We start from the raw sequence: 19,858 nt of genomic DNA, 5'->3' as shown, positions 1-19,858 counted from the left end.
GAAAGCACTCACACTTAATCTTCATAAATCAGACCAAACATGTTCAAAGAAATGTTAGCGAAAAGAACATGGATTCAACAAAATTACTGAAGAGGCATATTCACTTTCATTTTCCCTGCATTTGCCTAGAAATCGATCTAATGGTAGTAGTGGCAAAAGACTTGGCTCTGCAGGTCGGTCTGGCCACACTACATGACAGCCTCAGCAGATCTACCACTGGCCTGAAGAGTTTTGCTTCTTGCAATTCACATCACTCTATGTTTATTGGATGGCCTCAGCACCAGAGCTATGATGGAGAAAAACTACAAAGATGGCATCGACTCAGGAATGGTGCTAGTTCTGCTGTGTGCTTTTAACATCTTGATCTAGTGGAGCAACCCGTGTTCTGACCTCCACCCCCCAAATGTGCTTGTGTGAATGTTTGAATGATTGATTGTGTTGTAAAGCACCTTAGGGGGCCATTTTTTATTTAAAGTGTAATTTTAGCACAGACTAATTTCAAGACAAATTGTTTAAAAAAATGAAAAAGTTGCTTAGTATTGACGAGCGTATTTTCCTACTGCTGTCACTGCCCCCTACTGGACAGCAGCAGCTACAGCAGAAACCCAGATATTACACTCTCATCTAAAAACAAAAACATTCATTTAATGAATTATAAATGGTGGGTTGTTTATCACCAATAGGCTTACATTTGAAAAACACATCCAACCAGTAAAGGAAAAAAAAGTCTTGGGGGGCTTTTATTTTGTCAGGCCCACCGGAAGCGTGTCGCCTTCCAGTGGGCTGGTTTCCTCAATAAGCGGAAGTACAAGGTGAAGAGAAACTTTCGGGTTTGTTAAGAGTTGTTTTTCAACCTGGTTCTGATGTGACCCACTCGGTTCTGTAAAGTGGAGGAGTTCGGTTCTCGAGCAAAAATGGCGGGAGGGTTCCGACGAGAACAGTTCCTATTCAAACTTCCCTCTCCCGTCAACTGGGAGTTCTGCCGAGTCATGGACGGACTGTCGGACTTGGACTGGACCCGGTTCGGTGAGTTCCCCTCTAGAACACTCGACAAACAGGTCCCCTGGATCCGTATCAATCTACACCTGACCAGAGTCACGTGCTGCGGGCGACGGTCTGCTTTGAAGTGTCTCAGCTGATTGTTCTGCTGTCATGTGGCCCCGCCCACACCTGGAGCGACAAACAGGACCCCCACGCACCCCCTCCCAGGGTTGACCCGGAGAAGCTTGGCTGTGATTTTTGCCCGTTGTGGAGCAGGTGTAGCCCCGCCTCTCACCTGGTTCAAACGTCACACCTGTCCCAGTGACTTGTTAAACATTCCTGCTGCATTTAGTTACTTCTTATTTCCAGTTTCGGGTTTTCACTCATTCATGTCTCATTTGCACAGCTTTCCATTCCCCGTGAATATTCTGCTGCAGTCTTAACAGAATTTTATTTTTAATGCGGTAAATTTAATTAAATCTTCTAAATATTTACATATTTATTTAAACTGACCAGACGGCAATGGAATTTATTCCATTCTTTCCCCTGAGACTCCACTCGGGATGAAGCAGCTCCACAACATTCTCAAATCCTTCCCTTGAGTGAGGTGACAGTGGCACAGGAGATTGCAGAAGGTTGCAGGTTTGAGCCCCGCTCAGTTTGTCGCTCCTTTAGCAAGACACTTAACCCCCCTGCCTGCCGGAGGGACCGGCGGCGCCTGTGCTTGGCAGCCTCGCCTCCGTCAGTGTGCCTCAGGGCAGCTGTGGCTACATCATAGCTCATCCCTACCAGGGTGTGAACGGGTGAATGACTGGTTGTGTTGTAAAGCGCCTTGAGGGGTTCCAGGACTCTAGAAGGCGCGATATCAAATACAGACCATTTACCGTTCTGTCTGCAGCCTCGGAGGTGCTGAAAGACCAGACGGCTGTGCGACTGGCTGAGAGGCAGGCCCAGCGGACCGACTGGGTGATGAACCAATGGGGATGCAGGAACGGTCGAGTTGGAGAGCTGATTGACTTGTTAGAGTCGCTGCAGCTTTTTAGGCCACGAGATGTCATCTTGACCTGTAAGTACACCTCTGACCTCTGACCCTATATACAGGGAGCCCAAGTCTCCTCCCTCTCCGGTCGGCTCACGGGTCTCCGAAAGAACCAAAAAATGAATGCAAGTCGCTTTGCCTCACGCCCTGGATCGCACACGTTGTCCTGCAATTTAAATGAAAAGCAATGAAGTGTGTTTCGACCACGCCTGTCACGTACGTGGAGGTCGATCGTACCGCACCAGGTTTATTCATAAAGCACGTTTAAAGCGCCGTGCAGCAGCTGACCAAAGTGCTGTACGGTGGTAGAAAGAAGGATGTCAGCAGCGACTCGAACCGAGTCAGTGACTGGGCTTGTCCAACACAGAGGGGAAGGTCGTAATTAGCATAACGTGCATTCATTTTTTCGTTCCTCCCATGGTCCGGAAGTAGATGGACGTGACTTAGGCTCCATATTAGAAGAATGTTCACCCCTTCTTATGTCTGCAGGGACTCAGGCGATGAATCCTTCCTCCTTTGCTCCTCCTCCTCTTCCTCCTCCGCCACCTCCTCCTCGTCTCCCTTCTCCTCCACCGTATGAGCAGCCCACAGGTAGACCCAAAACAAGCCTGCCCATTGCTCTGATCAGCTGTTCTCCATCTGTTTTCCATCATCATCATCATTGGGGCGACGGTGGCACAGGAGTTAAGTGCTCGCCCCGTAATCGGAAGGTTGCAGGTTCGAGCCCCGCTCAGTCTGTCGCTGTCGTTGTGCCCTTGGGCAAGACACTTAACCCACGTTGCCTGCTGGTGGTGGTCAGAGGGACCGGCGGCGCCAGTGCTCGGCAGCCTCGCCTCTGTCAGTGCGCCCCAGGGCAGCTGTGGCTACATCGTAGCTCATCCCCACCAGTGTGTGAATGTGTGTGTGAATGGGTGAATGACTGATTGTGTTGTAAAGCGCCTTGGGGGGTTCCAGGACTCTAGAAGGTGCTACATCAAATACAGGTCATTTACCATTTTTACCATCAGACGGATTCCAGTACTAAACCATAGTCTGTGCCTTCTCAGCACCAGGTCCCTCTGGCTGCTCGACCGGCGCTGATGTTTGTAAATCGTGTGAAACTCCTGTTAGCAGTGCTGCTTCCAAACACCAACTGAAATAGAGATGCCACTCAGCCGTGCAAAGGGCGTTCGCTGTGGTTTTAAACAGTGCTTATTAATGATGCAGCTGACATTCACACATCGGTCCGCAGCAAGACCAACCCTGGTAACCACGACAGGAAGTAAGAACTCAGCAGAGGGATAGATCAAACTTTGTGGACTGGCTTAAAACCAGACTGGAGTGTTTCTAGAATGTCATCCTCTGAGACATGACCTTCTCCGGAAGATTAGAAATAAAAGGAAGTCTGGAGATAGGTCGGTACCTGGACGAGGCCAGGCTTCTTCAGGAAAGGCTTCAGGAAAACCCGGGGACCAAGTGAAGTAAAAGCTTCTTTTAAGAGTCTAGGAGGCATCATACCTAGGGCTTGGTAGGGTTGGTTTAAGATGTCACCTTTTTCACACCTTCTGGGTTTGCAGGTATGTAATTGAGACACTGATTGGTGAATCTGATGATGTCAGCTCTCTTCTTTGACTTCAGCGTATCATTCTGCTGTTGGAGGAGAAAACCTGTTACCCAGGCCTGCCCCCCCACCTGTCAGTCTGTACTCTAAGGATCAGCTCCAGCCACAGGTGAAGTCAGCAGTTCTCATCAAAGATCATTATTACAGCGTTTAAAGAGCAGAAGGCCAACTATCCTAACTAGTCAAGGAGTGGTCCAACACTCCCGACTAGTCAGTTAGTGTTCAGATATTCCCAACTAGTCAGGGAGCTGGCCAGCTATCCTAACTAGTCAGAGAGTTGGCCGACGCTCCTAAGTAGTCAAGGAGCTGTCAACACTCCCTACTAATCATTTAGTGTTCAGATATTCCCGACTAGTCAAAGAGCTGGCCAGCTATCCTAACTAGTCAGAGAGTTGGCCGACGCTCCTAAGTAGTCAAGGAGCTGTCAACACTCCCTACTAATCATTTAGTGTTCAGATATTCCCGACTAGTCAAAGAGCTGGCCAGCTATCCTAACTAGTCAGAGAGTTGGCCGACGCTCTTAACTAGTCAAGGAGCAGTCCAACACTCCCGACTAGTCAGTCATTGTTCAGATATTCACAACTAGTCAGAGACCTGGCCGACGCTCCTAAGTAGTCAAGGAGCGGTCCAACACTCCAAACTAGTCAGTTAGTGTTCAGATATTCCCAACTAGTCAGGGAGCTGGCCAGCTATCCTAACTAGTCAGAGAGATGGCCAACGCTCCTAACTAGTCAGAGAGTTGGCCGACGCTCCTAACTAGTCAAGGAGCTGTCAACACTCCCTACTAATCATTTAGTGTTCAGATATTCCCGACTAGTCAAAGAGCTGGCCAGCTATCCTAACTAGTCAGAGAGTTGGCCGACGCTCTTAACTAGTCAAGGAGCAGTCCAACACTCCCGACTAGTCAGTCATTGTTCAGATATTCACAACTAGTCAGAGACCTGGCCGACGCTCCTAAGTAGTCAAGGAGCGGTCCAACACTCCAAACTAGTCAGTTAGTGTTCAGATATTCCCAACTAGTCAGGGAGCTGGCCAGCTATCCTAACTAGTCAGAGAGATGGCCAACGCTCCTAACTAGTCAGAGAGTTGGCCGACGCTCCTAACTAGTCAAGGAGCTGTCAACACTCCCTACTAATCATTTAGTGTTCAGATATTCCCGACTAGTCAAAGAGCTGGCCAGCTATCCTAACTAGTCAGAGAGTTGGCCGACGCTCTTAACTAGTCAAGGAGCAGTCCAACACTCCCGACTAGTCAGTCATTGTTCAGATATTCACAACTAGTCAGAGACCTGGCCGACGCTCCTAAGTAGTCAAGGAGCGGTCCAACACTCCAAACTAGTCAGTTAGTGTTCTGATATTCCCAAATAGTCAGGGAGCTGGCCAGCTATCCTTACTAGTCAGAGAGATGGCCGATGCTCCTAACTAGTCAAGGAGTGGTCCAACACTCTCGACTAGTCAGTTATTGTTCAGATATTCCCAACTAGTCAGGGAGCTGGCCAGCTATCCTAACTAGTCGGAGAGATGGCTGATGCTCCTAACTAGTCAAGGAGTGGTCCAACACTCTCGACTAGTCAGTTATTGTTCAGATATTCCCGACTAGTCAGGGAGCTGGCCGATGCTCCCAACTAGTCAGAGAGTTGGCAGACACTCCTTACTAGTCAAGGAGCAGTCCAACACTCCCGACTAGTCAGTTAGTGTTCTGATATTCCCAAATAGTCAGGGAGCTGGCCAGCTATCCTTACTAGTCAGAGAGATGGCCGATGCTCCTAACTAGTCAAGGAGTGGTCCAACACTCTCGACTAGTCAGTTATTGATCAGATATTCCCAACTAGTCAGGGAGCTGGCCAGCTATCCTAACTAGTCAGAGAGATGGCCGATGCTCCTAACTAGTCAAGGAGTGGTCCAACACTCTCGACTAGTCAGTTATTGTTCAGATATTCCCGACTAGTCAGGGAGCTGGCCGATGCTCCTAACTAGTCAAGGAGTGGTCCAACACTCTCGACTAGTCAGTTATTGTTCAGATATTCCCGACTAGTCAGGGAGCTGGCCGATGCTCCTGACTAGTCAAGGAGTGGTCCAACACTCCCGACTAGTCAGTTATTGTTCAGATATTCCCAACTAGTCAGGGAGCTGGCCAACTGTCCTAACTAGTCAGAGAGATGGCCGATGCTCCTAACTAGTCAAAAGGAGTGGTCCAACACTCTCGACTAGTCAGTTATTGTTCAGATATTCCCGACTAGTCAGGGAGCTGGCCGATGCTCCTGACTAGTCAAGGAGTGGTCCAACACTCCCGACTAGTCAGTTATTGTTCAGATATTCCCAACTAGTCAGGGAGCTGGCCAGCTATCCTAACTAGTCAGAGAGATGGCCGATGCTCCTAACTAGTCAAGGAGTGGTCCAACACTCTTGACTAGTCAGTTATTGTTCAGATATTCCCGACTAGTCAGGGAGCTGGCCGATGCTCCTGACTAGTCAAGGAGTGGTCTAGCACTCTCGACTAGTCAGTTATTGTTCAGATAATCCCGACTAGTCAGGGAGCTGGCCAACTGTCCTAACTAGTCAGAGAGATGGCCGATGCTCCTAACTAGTCAAGGAGTGGTCCAACACTCTCGACTAGTCAGTTATTGTTCAGATATTCCCGACTAGTCAGGGAGCTGGGCGATGCTCCTAACTAGTCAAGGAGTGGTCCAACACTCTCGACTAGTCAGATAATGTTCAGATATTCCCGACTAGTCAGGGAGCTGGCCAACTGTCCTAACTAGTCAGATGGTGGTCCGACAGTCCAGGCAGCTATAAAGTGAACAAGTTGTTGAACCTTTCACTAACCTTCCTTATTGACTTTGAACAGGAAAGTCGGTGTGATGTCATTCCTTTGCCTCTCGCTGCCGTGGCGTCTAACAGCACTGCAGTCATCTGTTGGGCACATGAAGAGGTGCATGCTGGGACACGAGGTTTCTCCCCCGCCCTCCAGATCGGCGAGGGGGGATTTGGCGTTGTGTACCGAGCTTCTCTGAGGGGCATGGACTGCGCTGTCAAGAGAATCAGAGAGGTCAGCCAATCACAACACATCATCTCCAAGGTGCTTTTGGTCACACACCATATGGGAACAGAAACCACACCCGCTACAGCACAGGTGTCAAACCCAGGCTCTCGGGCCACATTTGGCCCACGGTTTATTTTTATTTGGCCCGTGAGATCAAATATACATTAAAACTGGCCCGCTGGCCCATTTGGCAGCAAATACTACAAATCCCACAGTGCTTTGCGGCGTTAGCGCACCTCTCAAAGTGCCCCCTCCTTGCTACTCCTCGGCGTCTGCAGAGTGACCTCCTCGGTCTCGGACAGACTGAAAACTCTCCTCTTAGCCCAGAAATAGATTTGAACTGCTCAGTAATCTGTTCTCGGCCGGCAGAGAAGTACTCACCAACCATCCAGACCGAGATGATTTAACTCCAGTTTAGCAACACGCTCCAGTCAGCATGACGCTGTTGCTGCTGTAGTTTTCATCTTCCACCCGACACACCGGCCCAAGCTGCTCAGATGCTCTCCGTGTTCAGCAGCACAAACCTGTGTGAGCACCTGTTGTCTGTGATGAAGAGGAGCAGAACAGCACAGCTCCTTCCTCAGCTCAGAGCCCAACCCCACAGGTGCAGGTGTCCGGCTGGAACAGGTGAGCATCACAGCAAACTGAGCTTGAATTATTGTGTTTTTATGCACTTTTTCTGCTCCAAAGCATGAGAGATAACAGGCGAGATGTTGCATTTTCATTTAAGAGAATTACCATTTTGTTTATTTTTGTTGTTGGTCTGTGAAAAAAGATTTAACCCACTTTACGGGAACTGGAACAATTTCAGATAGATGAATAGAATAGAAAATCCCTTTATTGTCCCTCAGTGGGGAAAGCTTGGAGTCACGTGTGTAACTGGGTTATTCCACACTCAGTATTTCTAATGTAGAAAAAGGAAAATGTGCACATTTGCCGTCACTTTTTCAAAAAAATCGAGTTTGGCCCGCAACTCCGCCCCAGTTTCTCATTTCAGCCCTTTTGAGTGTGACAGTCCTGCTCTATAGGTACCCCGCCCACCTGGTGTCACTCACCTGGACACAGGCATCGGGAAATCTCTGGATTTCACTTCCCTATTCTGGGTTTTGGCATTCCTGATGAGCAGACCTCTACCATCGCTGTATTCAACTGTACTGTTGTGGGTTTTAATTCGTGTGTAGGAGGGAGGTAGAGGACATTCACACAAGCAGAGCCGGGGCCAGGAACATGACTGTCTCCACTCATCCAACAAAGGAACTAAAGCCTGAGCCGCCTCAAAGCACGGACAGCCATCCCGAAGGACCACTTTTCTGAGGCTGAGTGTGATTTTAGATGTTTAGGGTTGGGCTACATGATTCTAATCTAATTCAATTCAAAGATACTTTATTAATTCAATTACCTTAATAGAGATGAGAGGGTTTACATGAGGATTGGATCAGGTGGAGGAAAAAAAAGGCACTTCAGAGTTACCCTCCACAGGGAGGGCAGCTTTGCTCTGCAAAAAACACCTCAGACAGAAACGCAGCAGACTTCAGACATTACAGAACATAAGTGTCCACTAGGTGGGGACGTAGGGTAGAGGACTCTCCACACATCAGTACATGCAGCCGCGATAAGCAGCGCTCGTCACCTCCGTTTGGACAGGGGAAGCAGGTATTTGGGTTTAGAGGGCACAGTGACTCCTGGAACGATTAAACGGCCTTCACCGGTCACAGTCCCGCCCAGACTGGGATAGGGAGACAGAGTTGCCATGCCGACGGCAGCATTTCACATTTCTTCTGAGGGGGACTATTCACTTCAGCCTCACAGGCTCAAGGGCACCAGATTCAGATAAGAACTTGTTTTGGGGCCAGAAAGAGATAATTTCCTCTCTGTCTTAAAGTTCTGTTGGTCCTCAACCCCTCTGAATCCAATAATGGCGTAAATTAATCTATTCCCAATCCGTGCTGTCCCGTCCACTTTCTCCTTGATCGAATCAACCTTTTGTGCCAGAGCCTGAATCTCAGCCAAAGTTCCAAGCTTACGACTCATCTCGACAATTATATGAGTCTGTGCATTCACAGCGCGGTGTAATCCAACCCTGAGCTCCGGGAAAGAGCCAATATTCCTCGACAGCTCATTAATTTTCCGGTAAGCCAGGTAACCACTCAGGTCGAAAAGCAAGAAACCTGACATCAACACCACGAATATCCAGACGTCTTCAGAATCCTCTACAGACAGCTGAGAGAGGCAAATCCGGTTCCACTGTTTCCAGGAGTCCATGACATGCCCAACTGGATCTGTCCCAGAGGGGCACCCGGGAGCCCCGTTCTCATCGTTGAGAAAATGTTGTCAGTCGCGTTGAGAGACCAACTGACCAGGTCCATGTTTAATAGTTTCCAGTTTCCAGAAAAAATGCAGAAGCGCCGTACACCCACAGACAGACAACGAGCCTTGGGATAAGATAGGGAGGAGAGCAGGAAATAAGCGTCTGTACTCTCCAAGAGCCGGAAGAAGAAAACGTGACCCTGATGAAGAACTTCTCCATCATACTCTAGCGTCTGGCTTTCTGCGGCTCTTTTCAGGATCCACTCTCGTTCTCCAAATATCCTGACAGCTACCAGAGGCTTGTAAAAGCTGCTAAATCACGCGTGAGCTGTTATGAACGGCTCACTGGCCGCAGCATAACAGAGACTGAACGAACGAACAAAAGACTGACTGTAAAGCAATTTGGAGTCCTCAGACTCAGAAAGATGCTTAAAGTGCAGATCATTTATCGTTGGGTTTGGGTCACGGGCCAGCCAGGAAGGATGCAGGGTTGCAAAACACTCTCTGTTACTTTGTCACAAATGTCTTTGTGGACTGAACCTCTCTTCTAGAAGGTCCTCTTTCACATCCTGTCAGTTTTTACCAGTTTCATTTTCAGTATTAAGAGAGGTAGTAGATTAACTCCCCAGAATGTCCCTGTCTGGCTGAAGAAGCTCTTCACGTTTAGCCGATTTAGTTTTACAGCCATTGGACTGTGTTGCTGCCAGGTGAGGGTTTAAATATGCTCTTGTAGAGCTGATCTCATCCAGGTCTGGTTCAGAGCCAGCAGTGTAGTTTTTATCCAGATACAAGTTGTAAACGTTGAATCTTTCCTCCAGGAAAAGCACCTCTGGACGAATACTGCAGCTCACTTGCTTGGTCAGTTCTCTCCATCATTTCCAGTTGGTCACAAATGCAGGAATCAGGTCTTTGCAGGATCTACTCCTAGACTCTGGAAGCAACTGCCTCTTAACCTCTGCTCCGACTCAAATCCCTTCTGAAGGCTCTGGTTAACGACCAGCTTTTAATTCAAGTAGTTTGATTCCTATCAGCATTTATGAAGTGGTGTTTCCCCGTATGGATCTAAATCTGGATCTGACGAGATCTAAATTTGAATGTGGATCTGGATCTGGAATCTGGATGTAGATCAGAATTTTGATCTGGATTTGAACGTGGATCTGGAATCTGGATTTGAATGTTGATCTGGATCTGGAATCTGGGTTTAGTTCAGAATTTTGATCTGGATTTGAACGTGGATCTGGATCTAGATTTGAATGTTGATCTGGATCTGGAATCTGGATGTAGATCAGAATTTTGATCTGGATTTGAACGTGGATCTGGAATCTGGATTTGAACGTGGATCTGGAATCTGGATTTGAATGTTGATCTGGATCTGGAATCTGGGTTTAGTTCAGAATTTTGATCTGGATTTGAACGTGGATCTGGATCTGGATTTGAACGTGGATCTGGAATCTGGATTTGAATGTTGATCTGGATCTGGAATCTGGATGTAGATCAGAATTTTGATCTGGATTTGAACGTGGATCTGGATCTGGATTTGAACGTGGATCTGGAATCTGGATTTGAATGTTGATCTGGATCTGGAATCTGGATGTAGATCAGAATTTTGATCTGGATTTGAATTCGGATCTGGAATCTGGATGTAGATCAGAATTTTGATCTGGATTTGAACGTGGATCTGGAATCTGGATGTAGATCAGAATTTTGATCTGGATTTGAACGTGGATCTGGAATCTGGATGTAGATCAGAATTTTGATCTGGATTTGAACGTGGATCTGGAATCTGGATGTAGATCAGAATTTTGATCTGGATTTGAACGTGGATCTGGAATCTGGATGTAGATCAGCATTTTGATCTGGATTTGAACGTGGATCTGGAATCTGGATGTAGATCAGAATTTTGATCTGGATTTGAACGTGGATCTGGAATCTGGATGTAGATCAGAATTTTGATCTGGATTTGAATTCGGATCTGGAATCTGGATGTAGATCAGAATTTTGATCTGGATTTGAACGTGGATCTGGAATCTGGATGTAGATCAGAATTTTGATCTGGATTTGAATTCGGATCTGGAATCTGGATGTAGATCAGAATTTTGATCTGGATTTGAACGTGGATCTGGAATCTGGATGTAGATCAGAATTTTGATCTGGATTTGAACGTGGATCTGGAATCTGGATGTAGATCAGAATTTTGATCTGGATTTGAACGTGGATCTGGAATCTGGATGTAGATCAGATTTTTGATCTGGATTTGAACATGGATCTGGAATCTGGATGTAGATCAGAATTTTGATCTGGATTTGAATTCGGATCTGGATCTGGAATCTGGATGTAGATCAGAATTTTGATCTGGATTTGAACTTGGATCTGAAATCTGGATGTAGATCAGAATTTTGATCTGGATTTGAACACGGATCTGGATCCAAAAGTCAGTGAGGATTTCTGCTGAATGAAAGCACCATGCTTTATTTGTAAATTTCTTAACTTTATCAGTCAGTGCGAGAACGTGCTTATGTAAATGAAGCTATGGCAATAACTAAGCTAACACTTTAACCAGAGTGGGAGCCTTTATCCTAGTTTACATGTTTGTTAGAAAATCTAATTATTGAATAATGTGCATTTTTCACCCTGCAATAGTAGGCGGCGACTTGCACCCTTTCATGTTGCCTTCCTCCATTTAGTAAAGCAACGCTGGCAGGAGTGAAGCAGACTGAGAAAAGTAGGAAATGCAGAATGGCTGAAGGAAGGAACGACAACAACGCTGCAGCATCGTTGTTCGTATTCTACTGGTGGCGTTAATCGTCAGATGCACACAAAGTCTTGTGGTGATGATATTGTCAGAAGACCGCTTCCGCAGTCTCGTTACTTCAGAAGTGGGAGTGCCCAGGCCGAGTAGCTCGGCTAAGCTGAGATGTTGTTTACATGCAGAGAAGTTTGGTTTTCTAACTAGAGCCCTGCACTGAAGCCCTAGGCCCTCGGGTCGGGCCGGGCTTCGGGCCAACGACTGTGTAATTACCTCGGACACGGGCCGGGCCGGGCGCCTTTATTTTTAATCAAATTCATTTTAAAAAAAACCTGAAACACTTGAACGCAGCAGCACCTGCCTGCTTCTCACGCACCGTTCGCTCAGTTAAGGTGTGTGTGGTTTATAAACGCGCCGATATAAACAAATTCTCAAACTGCTGATTGAAACATGTGCCCCTGTTCTCATATGTCATTTATGTCCACTCTGATGTCAGAAACCATTCGTTTATTTTCATGAAAACGGCAGCATTCTGTTATTCTGTGAATAAATTCGCTCTGCAGTTAAAAAATACAGCATTCATTGCTGGGTTTTTTCTAACTGCAGAGCGCATTTTCAGAGCAGATTAAATTTACTAACGCATCCAATTAATATAGTGTTCGTAAATTTCATCTGCCGCTCGAAAAATACGCTCTGTTAGAGAAAAAAGCTGCATTGATGCTATTTTTCTTTCTTTTCTTTCTTTTTTTACCGCAGAACGCTTCTCACAGATTATCAGAACGCTGAGCATTCTATCACGCTAAAACATCATGAAAGGTTAAAAAAAAAGTCGGGCTCGGGTCGGGCCAGAGAATCCTGAAAACCTTCTCGGACCGGGTCGGGCTGGGGCTCCACCCCCTCGGGCCGGGCGGGACACGGGCTCTATTTCTAACCATAATATCCGGGAACCCCAGCTGTACTTTTGTTGCATTTCAAAGGCCTAACTTTAATCAGAGTTCGGCAGGGATGTGTATTTTTGAAATTCTGGCGATAAGATACACATTACGATACAGGGGAGACGATACGATAAATCACGATATATTGCGATACATTCAGGCAGACGTTACAAACAATTTATTTTACTGAATTTATTGTAAGAATGTTTAGTAAACAGTCCAAACTGATACGTAACATGTTTAACATGAGGTTTCTGAACCATGAGGGAGGGATTTACATTTCAATGGTGGAAACAAAACTCGTTGCACACTGCCGCCAACTAGTGGGTGGCGATTGAATTGCACAAAACGAAAAGAAAATACACAAATGTTTGCATGTAAATTCTTTCAAGAATTAGATACACGGCTTTTGAATATCAATGTAATAATTACAGAGAAAAAAATCACGATAAATTGCCATATCGATATTTCCGATACACGGCTTTTGATTATCGATATAATATTGCTGGAAAAAATATCACGATATATTGCCATATCGGTATTTTCTTACATCCCTAGAGTTCGGTAATAATTCAGATTTCTCTCACTGCATGTGGACCTACTGGGTGTTGCCTCCAGGTCTGCATGATGGACTCATCCCAGCTGAGGAGAAGCTTCCAGACTGAAGTGGAGAAACTGTCAAAGTGCGTGAGTGTCCTCGTGGAACACCTTCAGAGTGAGGCAGCAACTCAGGAACGTGTGTGTGTGTGTGTGTGTGTGTGTGTGTTGGTTTCAGGTTCAGACATCCGAACATCATCGATCTGTTGGGCTTCAGTGAAGGAGGAGGATCCATGTGCCTGATCTACAGCTTCATGGAGAACCGAGCCCTGGAGGATCAGCTGCACAAGGTAACGCCGTCTGCAGGTTCATGCCAAAGTTAGAAACTCAGGAAAAAGCTCCACATTTTGTGTCACTCATCTCAGAAAGGGAATGTCCTACAGCTCCATCTCCTTAGCTTGTCAGGATTCTGGCTGCAGATCAGAAACTTACATCAGATCTAATCCTAATCCAGGATTACAGGAGTAAAGGCTGAGATATTCCATGCTGTGTCTGGGGGCGGAGCTACTTGTGTTTCACTTTCTGTCACGAGTGACGAAAATGTTTTATTTTACAAAACATTCTCATTTTTAGTCGCATTTGTAACGTTTAAAAATGCGACGTAACACAAAACAAGTTTAGTGTGTTTCAGGTGTGTGTGTTTGTGCATTTCAGGTGTGTGTTGTTGTGTGTTTCAGGTGTGTGTTGTTGTGTGTTTCAGGTGTGTGTGTTTCAGGTGTGTGTTTGTGCGTTTCAGGTGTGTGTGTTTCAGGTGTGTGTGTTTGTGCATTTCAGGTGTGTGTTGTTGTGTGTTTCAGGTGTGTGTTGTTGTGTGTTTCAGGTGTGTGTTGTTGTGTGTTTCAGGTGTGTGTGTTTGTGCATTTCAGGTGTGTGTTGTGTGTTTCAGGTGTGTGTTGTTGTGTGTTTTAGGTGTGTGTGTTTGTGCATTTCAGGTGTGTGTGTTTCAGGTGTGTGTGTTTGTGTGTTTCAGGTGTGTGTGTTTGTGCGTTTCAGGTGTGTGTGTTTCAGGTGTGTGTTGTTGTGTGTTTCAGGTGTGTGTTGTTGTGTGTTTCAGGTGTGTGTTGTTGTGTGTTTCAGGTGTGTGTGTTTGTGCATTTCAGGTGTGTGTGTTTCAGGTGTGTGTTGTTGTGTGTTTCAGGTGTGTGTGTTTGTGCATTTCAGGTGTGTGTGTTTCAGGTGTGTGTTGTTGTGTGTTTCAGGTGTGTGTTGTTGTGTGTTTCAGGTGTGTGTGTTTGTGCATTTCAGGTGTGTGTGTTTCAGGTGTGTGTTGTTGTGTGTTTCAAGTGTGTGTGTTTGTGCATTTCAGGTGTGTGTGTTTCAGGTGTGTGTTGTTGTGTGTTTCAGGTGTGCGTGTTTGTGCATTTCAGGTGTGTGTGTTTGTGCGTTTCAGGTGTGTGTTGTTGTGTGTTTCAAGTGTGTGTGTTTGTGCATGTCAGGTGTGTGTGTTTCAGGTGTGTGTTGTGTGTTTCAGGTGTGTGTGTTTCAGGTGTGTGTTGTGTGTTTCAGGTGTGCGTGTTTGTGCATTTCAGGTGTGTGTGTTTCAGGTGTGTGTGTTTGTGCGTTTCAGGTGTGTGTTGTTGTGTGTTTCAAGTGTGTGTGTTTGTGCGTGTCAGGTGTGTGTGTTTCAGGTGTGTGTGTTTCAGGTGTGTGTTGTGAGTTTCAGGTGTGCGTGTTTGTGCATTTCAGGTGTGTGTGTTTCAGGTGTGTGTGTTTGTGCGTTTCAGGTGTGTGTTGTGAGTTTCAGGTGTGCGTGTTTGTGCATTTCAGGTGTGTGTGTTTCAGGTGTGCGTGTTTGTGCATTTCAGGTGTGTGTGTGTTGTGTGTTTCAGGTGTGTGTGTTTCAGGTGTGTGTTGTGTGTTTCAGGTGTGCGTGTTTGTGCATTTCAGGTGTGTGTGTTTCAGGTGTGTGTGTTTGTGCGTTTCAGGTGTGTGTTGTTGTGTGTTTCAAGTGTGTGTGTTTGTGCGTGTCAGGTGTGTGTGTTTCAGGTGTGTGTTGTGAGTTTCAGGTGTGTGTGTTTGTGCGTGTCAGGTGTGTGTGTTTCAGGTGTGTGTGTTTCAGGTGTGTGTTGTGTGTTTCAGGTGTGTGTGTTTCAGGTGTGTGTTGTTGTGTGTTTCAGGTGTGCGTGTTTGTGCATTTCAGGTGTGTGTGTTTCAGGTGTGTGTGTTTCAGGTGTGTGTTGTGTGTTTCAGGTGTGTGTGTTTCAGGTGTGTGTGTTTCAGGTGTGTGTTGTGTGTTTCAGGTGTGTGTGTTTCAGGTGTGTGTGTTTCAGGTGTGTGTTGTGTGTTTCAGGTGTGTGTGTTTCAGGTGTGTGTGTTTCAGGTGTGTGTGTTTCAGGTGTGTGTGTTTGTGCGTTTCAGGGACATAACTTCCTCTCGTGGCCTCAGAGAGTCAGTATCGCTGAAGGAGCAGCGTCAGCTCTTCAGTTTTTACACTCCCCCCCCGCAGGTCAAGAACCATTGATCCACGGTGATGTCAAGAGGTCATCCCCACACATACACACACACACACACACACACACACACACACACACACACACACACACACACACACCTGCCTCCTCTCCACCTGTGTTTACCTGACCTCGTTTGTCCTTCTGAACTTCTGCAGTTCCAACATTCTGCTGGACAGACACCTGGTGGCGAAGCTTTCGGACTTCGGTCTGGCCCGCTGCGTTCCACGCCCGCCGTCTGGCTGCTCCGTCACCCAGACGGCCTCGGTGGGTAAGACTGCCACAGTGAGAGGAACGCTGGCGTACCTTCCAGACGAGTATGTGAGGAAAGGAGAACTTTGCACCGCCGTGGACGTCTACAGCTTTGGAGTGGTGAGGCATCTCAGGGCCTGATGGGAAATGTAGTGAGACAAAGTCTGGTGAATCCTATCAAGTAACGGCTCCATTCTAAAAAGAAATTCCTTCAGGAAGCACAGCGCGGTTGACCTTCTGACCTCAGGAGTTCACCTTGTGTTTCAGGTGCTGCTGGAGGTCCTGACTGGGCGTCCAGCTTCAGAGCAGGACCGGACGTACGGAGAGAAGTTCCTGGTCAGAGCACACGCACCCTCATGTGTTTGATTCTGGTCTCACGTGAAATAATTAGCAGCTGGGTCTCCAGTGGTCTGCAGACGGCAACACTAAATAAAACATTTTAACGAGTTATTTCTGAAGGAGCTTTGAAATATCACTGTGTGTTGGGTTCTGGTTCTGGTTCCCAGAAAGACCTGGTGGAGGAGGTGGAGGACCATCCAGACGGCTCGTCTGCAGAGGCGTGGAGAAAACATCTGGACCGGCGACTGGTTGCAGGTGTGTGAAAAAAGCTGCAGCTTGTTTTCTGGTTCAGTCTTCACATCCTCACAGAAATCAGTCAAGTCGTCACGTCAGTCAGTAAATCATTGATTAGTTAAAAAAATCACCAATAAATAAACAAATAAGTCATAAAATCTTCAAAAGAGAGTCGATCTGTCAACGGGGGCTCCATCTTCACCACAGAGCGCTGGTCTTGATAATCCTCTAGATCTCCTGCTGCTCACTTCCCTCACTAGTGAACCTCGACCCAGAGGAGGTGACCCACCCCCCATACCAGAACCATGGCCTTGGATATGATCCAGACTCCTTCAGAACTTGACTGTTCTGCTGCGTTTATCAGATCCATGATGCTTCTGTTTGCAGGAGGAGCTGCAGAGCCTGATGGATACCTGCAGGTGGCAGCACTCGCCTGCAGAAGCCTCCACAGGCAGAGGAAGAAGAGGCCAGCGATGAAGGAGGTCAGGGTTTACTTCTTCTGCACGTCTCTGATCCGGGTCTAGGTTCTTGTTCCGGTGCATTAGTAACAGGTTCCAGGTTGCTGTCCCCTTTTTAGCTCCAGCTTCCAAGCGGTTCCAAGCGTACCGAGCAGGGCCAGAACAGCCGCATCACTGCTTGGCTCTAGGGCGGAGTCACGGGTCGAAAGTTTTCCTCCGTCCTTCCTGCCAAGCCATCCATCCATCATCGGCCGCTTATCCGAGGTCGGGTGGCGGGGTCTCTGCCTGCTGCCATTTCGTGGTTGAGTCTGGGAAAAAGCCATAAACCATCCAGCATCACTGTCACATGACCAAACAACGAAACATCATCACCCCCTCGCCCTCTGAAGCAGATATCAGCCCAGCTTTACTTACCGGACCGATACCGATGCAGACATACGCTGCATCCCTACTGCAGACGCAGCACCATCTCCCGATCCATCTTTCCCTGGCACGTGAACAGGACCTCATTCCTGACCCGGAGAAGGCCTTCTACCCTTTTTCGACTCAGACCATAGTCTCCTGGGTGGTGCCTCCCACAACCCCACCCACTGGAGTCGTAAAGGAATACCTCGCTAAAAGGGCCAATCGAAGCTTTTCAGGTGATCCAAGGAGAAAATTCCCAGCCTTTGGATACAGAATTCCTGAATGTGGCCGTAGGAACATTGGGGTTTCTCCTGCTTCCCCTCCAGATCACATGCGTGTCTCACCTTTACAAAATGGTCTCGCACATCTTTAGGAGCCTGTGCAGGAGTTGCACATCAAAACGTAGTTCTCCTCTTACCGTCTGTGGAAACTGTTGAGCCCTAAAATCTGTGACCTTTGACCCAAGGAGGGCGCTGTGGGGTCTGGAGCCACGCTTAACCAGGTCCAGCTGCGGTGTGGAACGTGGACAAACTGTTGACACGGGGGCTGTTCTACGTCTGGAGAGAAGAGGAGAATGTCCACCTGTCTTCGGTCCCGGTCCTCTGTCCGCCCTACGAAGGTGTCCTGCTGTCTCTCACTGATGAGTTTTTTTCTTTCAGGTGTTTGACAAACTTCACGGTCTCAACGACGGCGTGAAGAAGGCCCAGAACCCCTACCGGTCCTTCCCCACACCCCCCAGCTCTCTGGACCCCAGTGTGGAACCCTGCGACTCCTACGCCGCTCTCACCCCTCCCAACCGCCTCCTCTCCTCCTCCCTTCCCCTCCCCTCCACCTCCTTGGCCGGCCCGTGTGAAACAGACGAGAGCCGAGGATGCTCCCAGTATGAACTCCGGTCTCAGACCAGCTCCCAGGACCACAGTGTACGGCGGCCTCCAGAACACCAGTGCCACCAGCCTTCGGTTCCCACCGAGGATCAGTACAACTTCCCTTCCCAGTCCAGCAGCATTTCCGGGCCCGGCGCCGTGGCGACAGAACTCTCTGGGTTCTCTCCTGCAGGTTCCCTCCAGTCGGCCTCACCTCAACCCTCAGGTGTGTCAGCATCCGGACCAGAACCAGACCAAAGGTTGTTCTGGTGTTAGCGGTTCGGACCTGTAACCCTGTTGGTGTTCTGTTCAGTGTGTTTGTGTCCCAGTCAGGCGCCCCAGAATGAGCTGGACCGGACCAGAACCCCCGAGCTGCAGTCATTACCTGGCTTCTGTACGTAGAACTCACAGTTCCAGGTCTCAGTCCAAACGGAGTTCCTCGTTTTTCCGGTTTGGTCCTGATTCCCGAGGTGTTGTTTCCAGACTGATGTTTGGTTCTGGTTCTGTGTTCGGTCAGGTGGAGGGACTCGTTCTGAGGAGCTCAGAGGACCAGAAGAAAGCGACGAGCTGGATTATCTCCAGGACAGAACCATGGAACCCCAAATTAAGAGGGAGTTCTTCTCAGGACCACACTAACCGGACCGGACCGGACCGAGTTCTGCTGCCTTCTTGACTCAAACGTTTATTTATTCGTGATCGTTTCACAAATTCAACAGACAAGCATTTCCGAATCCTTCTTGTAAAACACCAAACATTTTAGGCTGTGAATGGATCCGGTTTCATCACATCAGAACCGATGAGTTCTGGTGTGCCGACCACATTCTGGACAGGCGGCCGAGTCCCAAATGTCTCCCTGACAGGGACGGCTGTCCCCTCCCGTCTCCTCTGATGGACTACATGACAGATGTCCCCAAACCAGGTTTCATGAGCGCGTGGAAACAACTCCAGCCTCCCGTTTTCGCTCCGGATCGTCTCCAGAACCGTCCCATCATGGACGAGTACGTTATTCCTTTTTCTTCCTCCGTGAAATAAACACCAGCCGTTCTCCAGCAGGAGGGCGTCTCGGGGTCGACGTTCCAGCAGAATTCCCTTCCAGGACCAGAAAAAGCTTCCAGTCAGAGAATCACTACAATTCCATAATGATTAATAAATAAATAACAGGTTTGTTGATGTTCCAGCTTGATTGATGATGATTGGCCACATTTTTTTCATTATTTCTCCCTAGCAACCAAACGCGATTGGCTGTTTAGCTTCAGGATTCAGGAAGTTCGCTGCTGAATGAGCCCGTTTGTAAATGACTGTTTGCAGACATTAGAATAAAACTGACTTCTTTATGTTTGTTCATGTTCCTCCCCTCCACCTGTGGGAGGATGGCGCCCCCTGTGGGTGTAGGTCCTCACCACAAACAAACCAGTAATCACCAGTTACTGGACTTCCAGAACCGCTGGTCAGCTGGGAGGTCAAAGGTCAGACCCTGTGACCCCCCCTGCTCCTTGCTCAGGTGAACTTCACCTGAACAGGATGCTCTAACAGCCGCTGAGCAACTGCTGTGTCTCGTGCGCGCGCAATGGGCGAGGCGTGTGCGTGTCCGTGGTCGTGAGCGCGCCTGT

General features: G+C 47.9%; 1 protein-coding gene across 1 annotated transcript; it reads left to right on the top strand.

Annotated features, from left to right (window-relative positions):
* The first annotated feature begins 25 nt into the window (after positions 1-25).
* irak1 (interleukin-1 receptor-associated kinase 1) lies at positions 26-19,582 on the top strand. The gene is made up of 15 exons (XM_015968772.3): positions 26-1,026; positions 1,880-2,047; positions 2,510-2,611; positions 3,638-3,729; positions 6,468-6,668; positions 13,269-13,333; positions 13,426-13,537; positions 15,606-15,727; positions 15,856-16,069; positions 16,217-16,285; positions 16,456-16,543; positions 16,910-17,004; positions 18,045-18,474; positions 18,562-18,642; positions 18,766-19,582. Exons 1-15 carry the CDS (start codon positions 915-917, stop codon positions 18,882-18,884), a joined length of 2,070 nt encoding a protein of 689 aa, XP_015824258.3. The 5' UTR covers positions 26-914; the 3' UTR covers positions 18,885-19,582.
* Positions 19,583-19,858: the final 276 nt, after the last annotated feature.

Source organism: Nothobranchius furzeri, chromosome 15 (genome assembly GCF_043380555.1).
Source record: "Nothobranchius furzeri strain GRZ-AD chromosome 15, NfurGRZ-RIMD1, whole genome shotgun sequence".
NCBI lineage: Eukaryota > Metazoa > Chordata > Actinopteri > Cyprinodontiformes > Nothobranchiidae > Nothobranchius > Nothobranchius furzeri.
This window is presented reverse-complemented; position numbering and strand designations above follow the sequence as displayed.

Bases quoted from the DNA above. Each gene is read 5' to 3' on its own strand.
- irak1 (XM_015968772.3), top strand. From the start codon at position 915: ATGGCGGGAGGGTTCCGACGAGAACAGTTCCTATTCAAACTTCCCTCT. The intron at 1,027-1,879 runs GTGAGTTCCCCT...TTCTGTCTGCAG, and splicing joins CTTGGACTGGACCCGGTTCG to CCTCGGAGGTGCTGAAAGAC. The intron at 16,286-16,455 runs GTCAGAGCACAC...TCTGGTTCCCAG, and splicing joins CGTACGGAGAGAAGTTCCTG to AAAGACCTGGTGGAGGAGGT.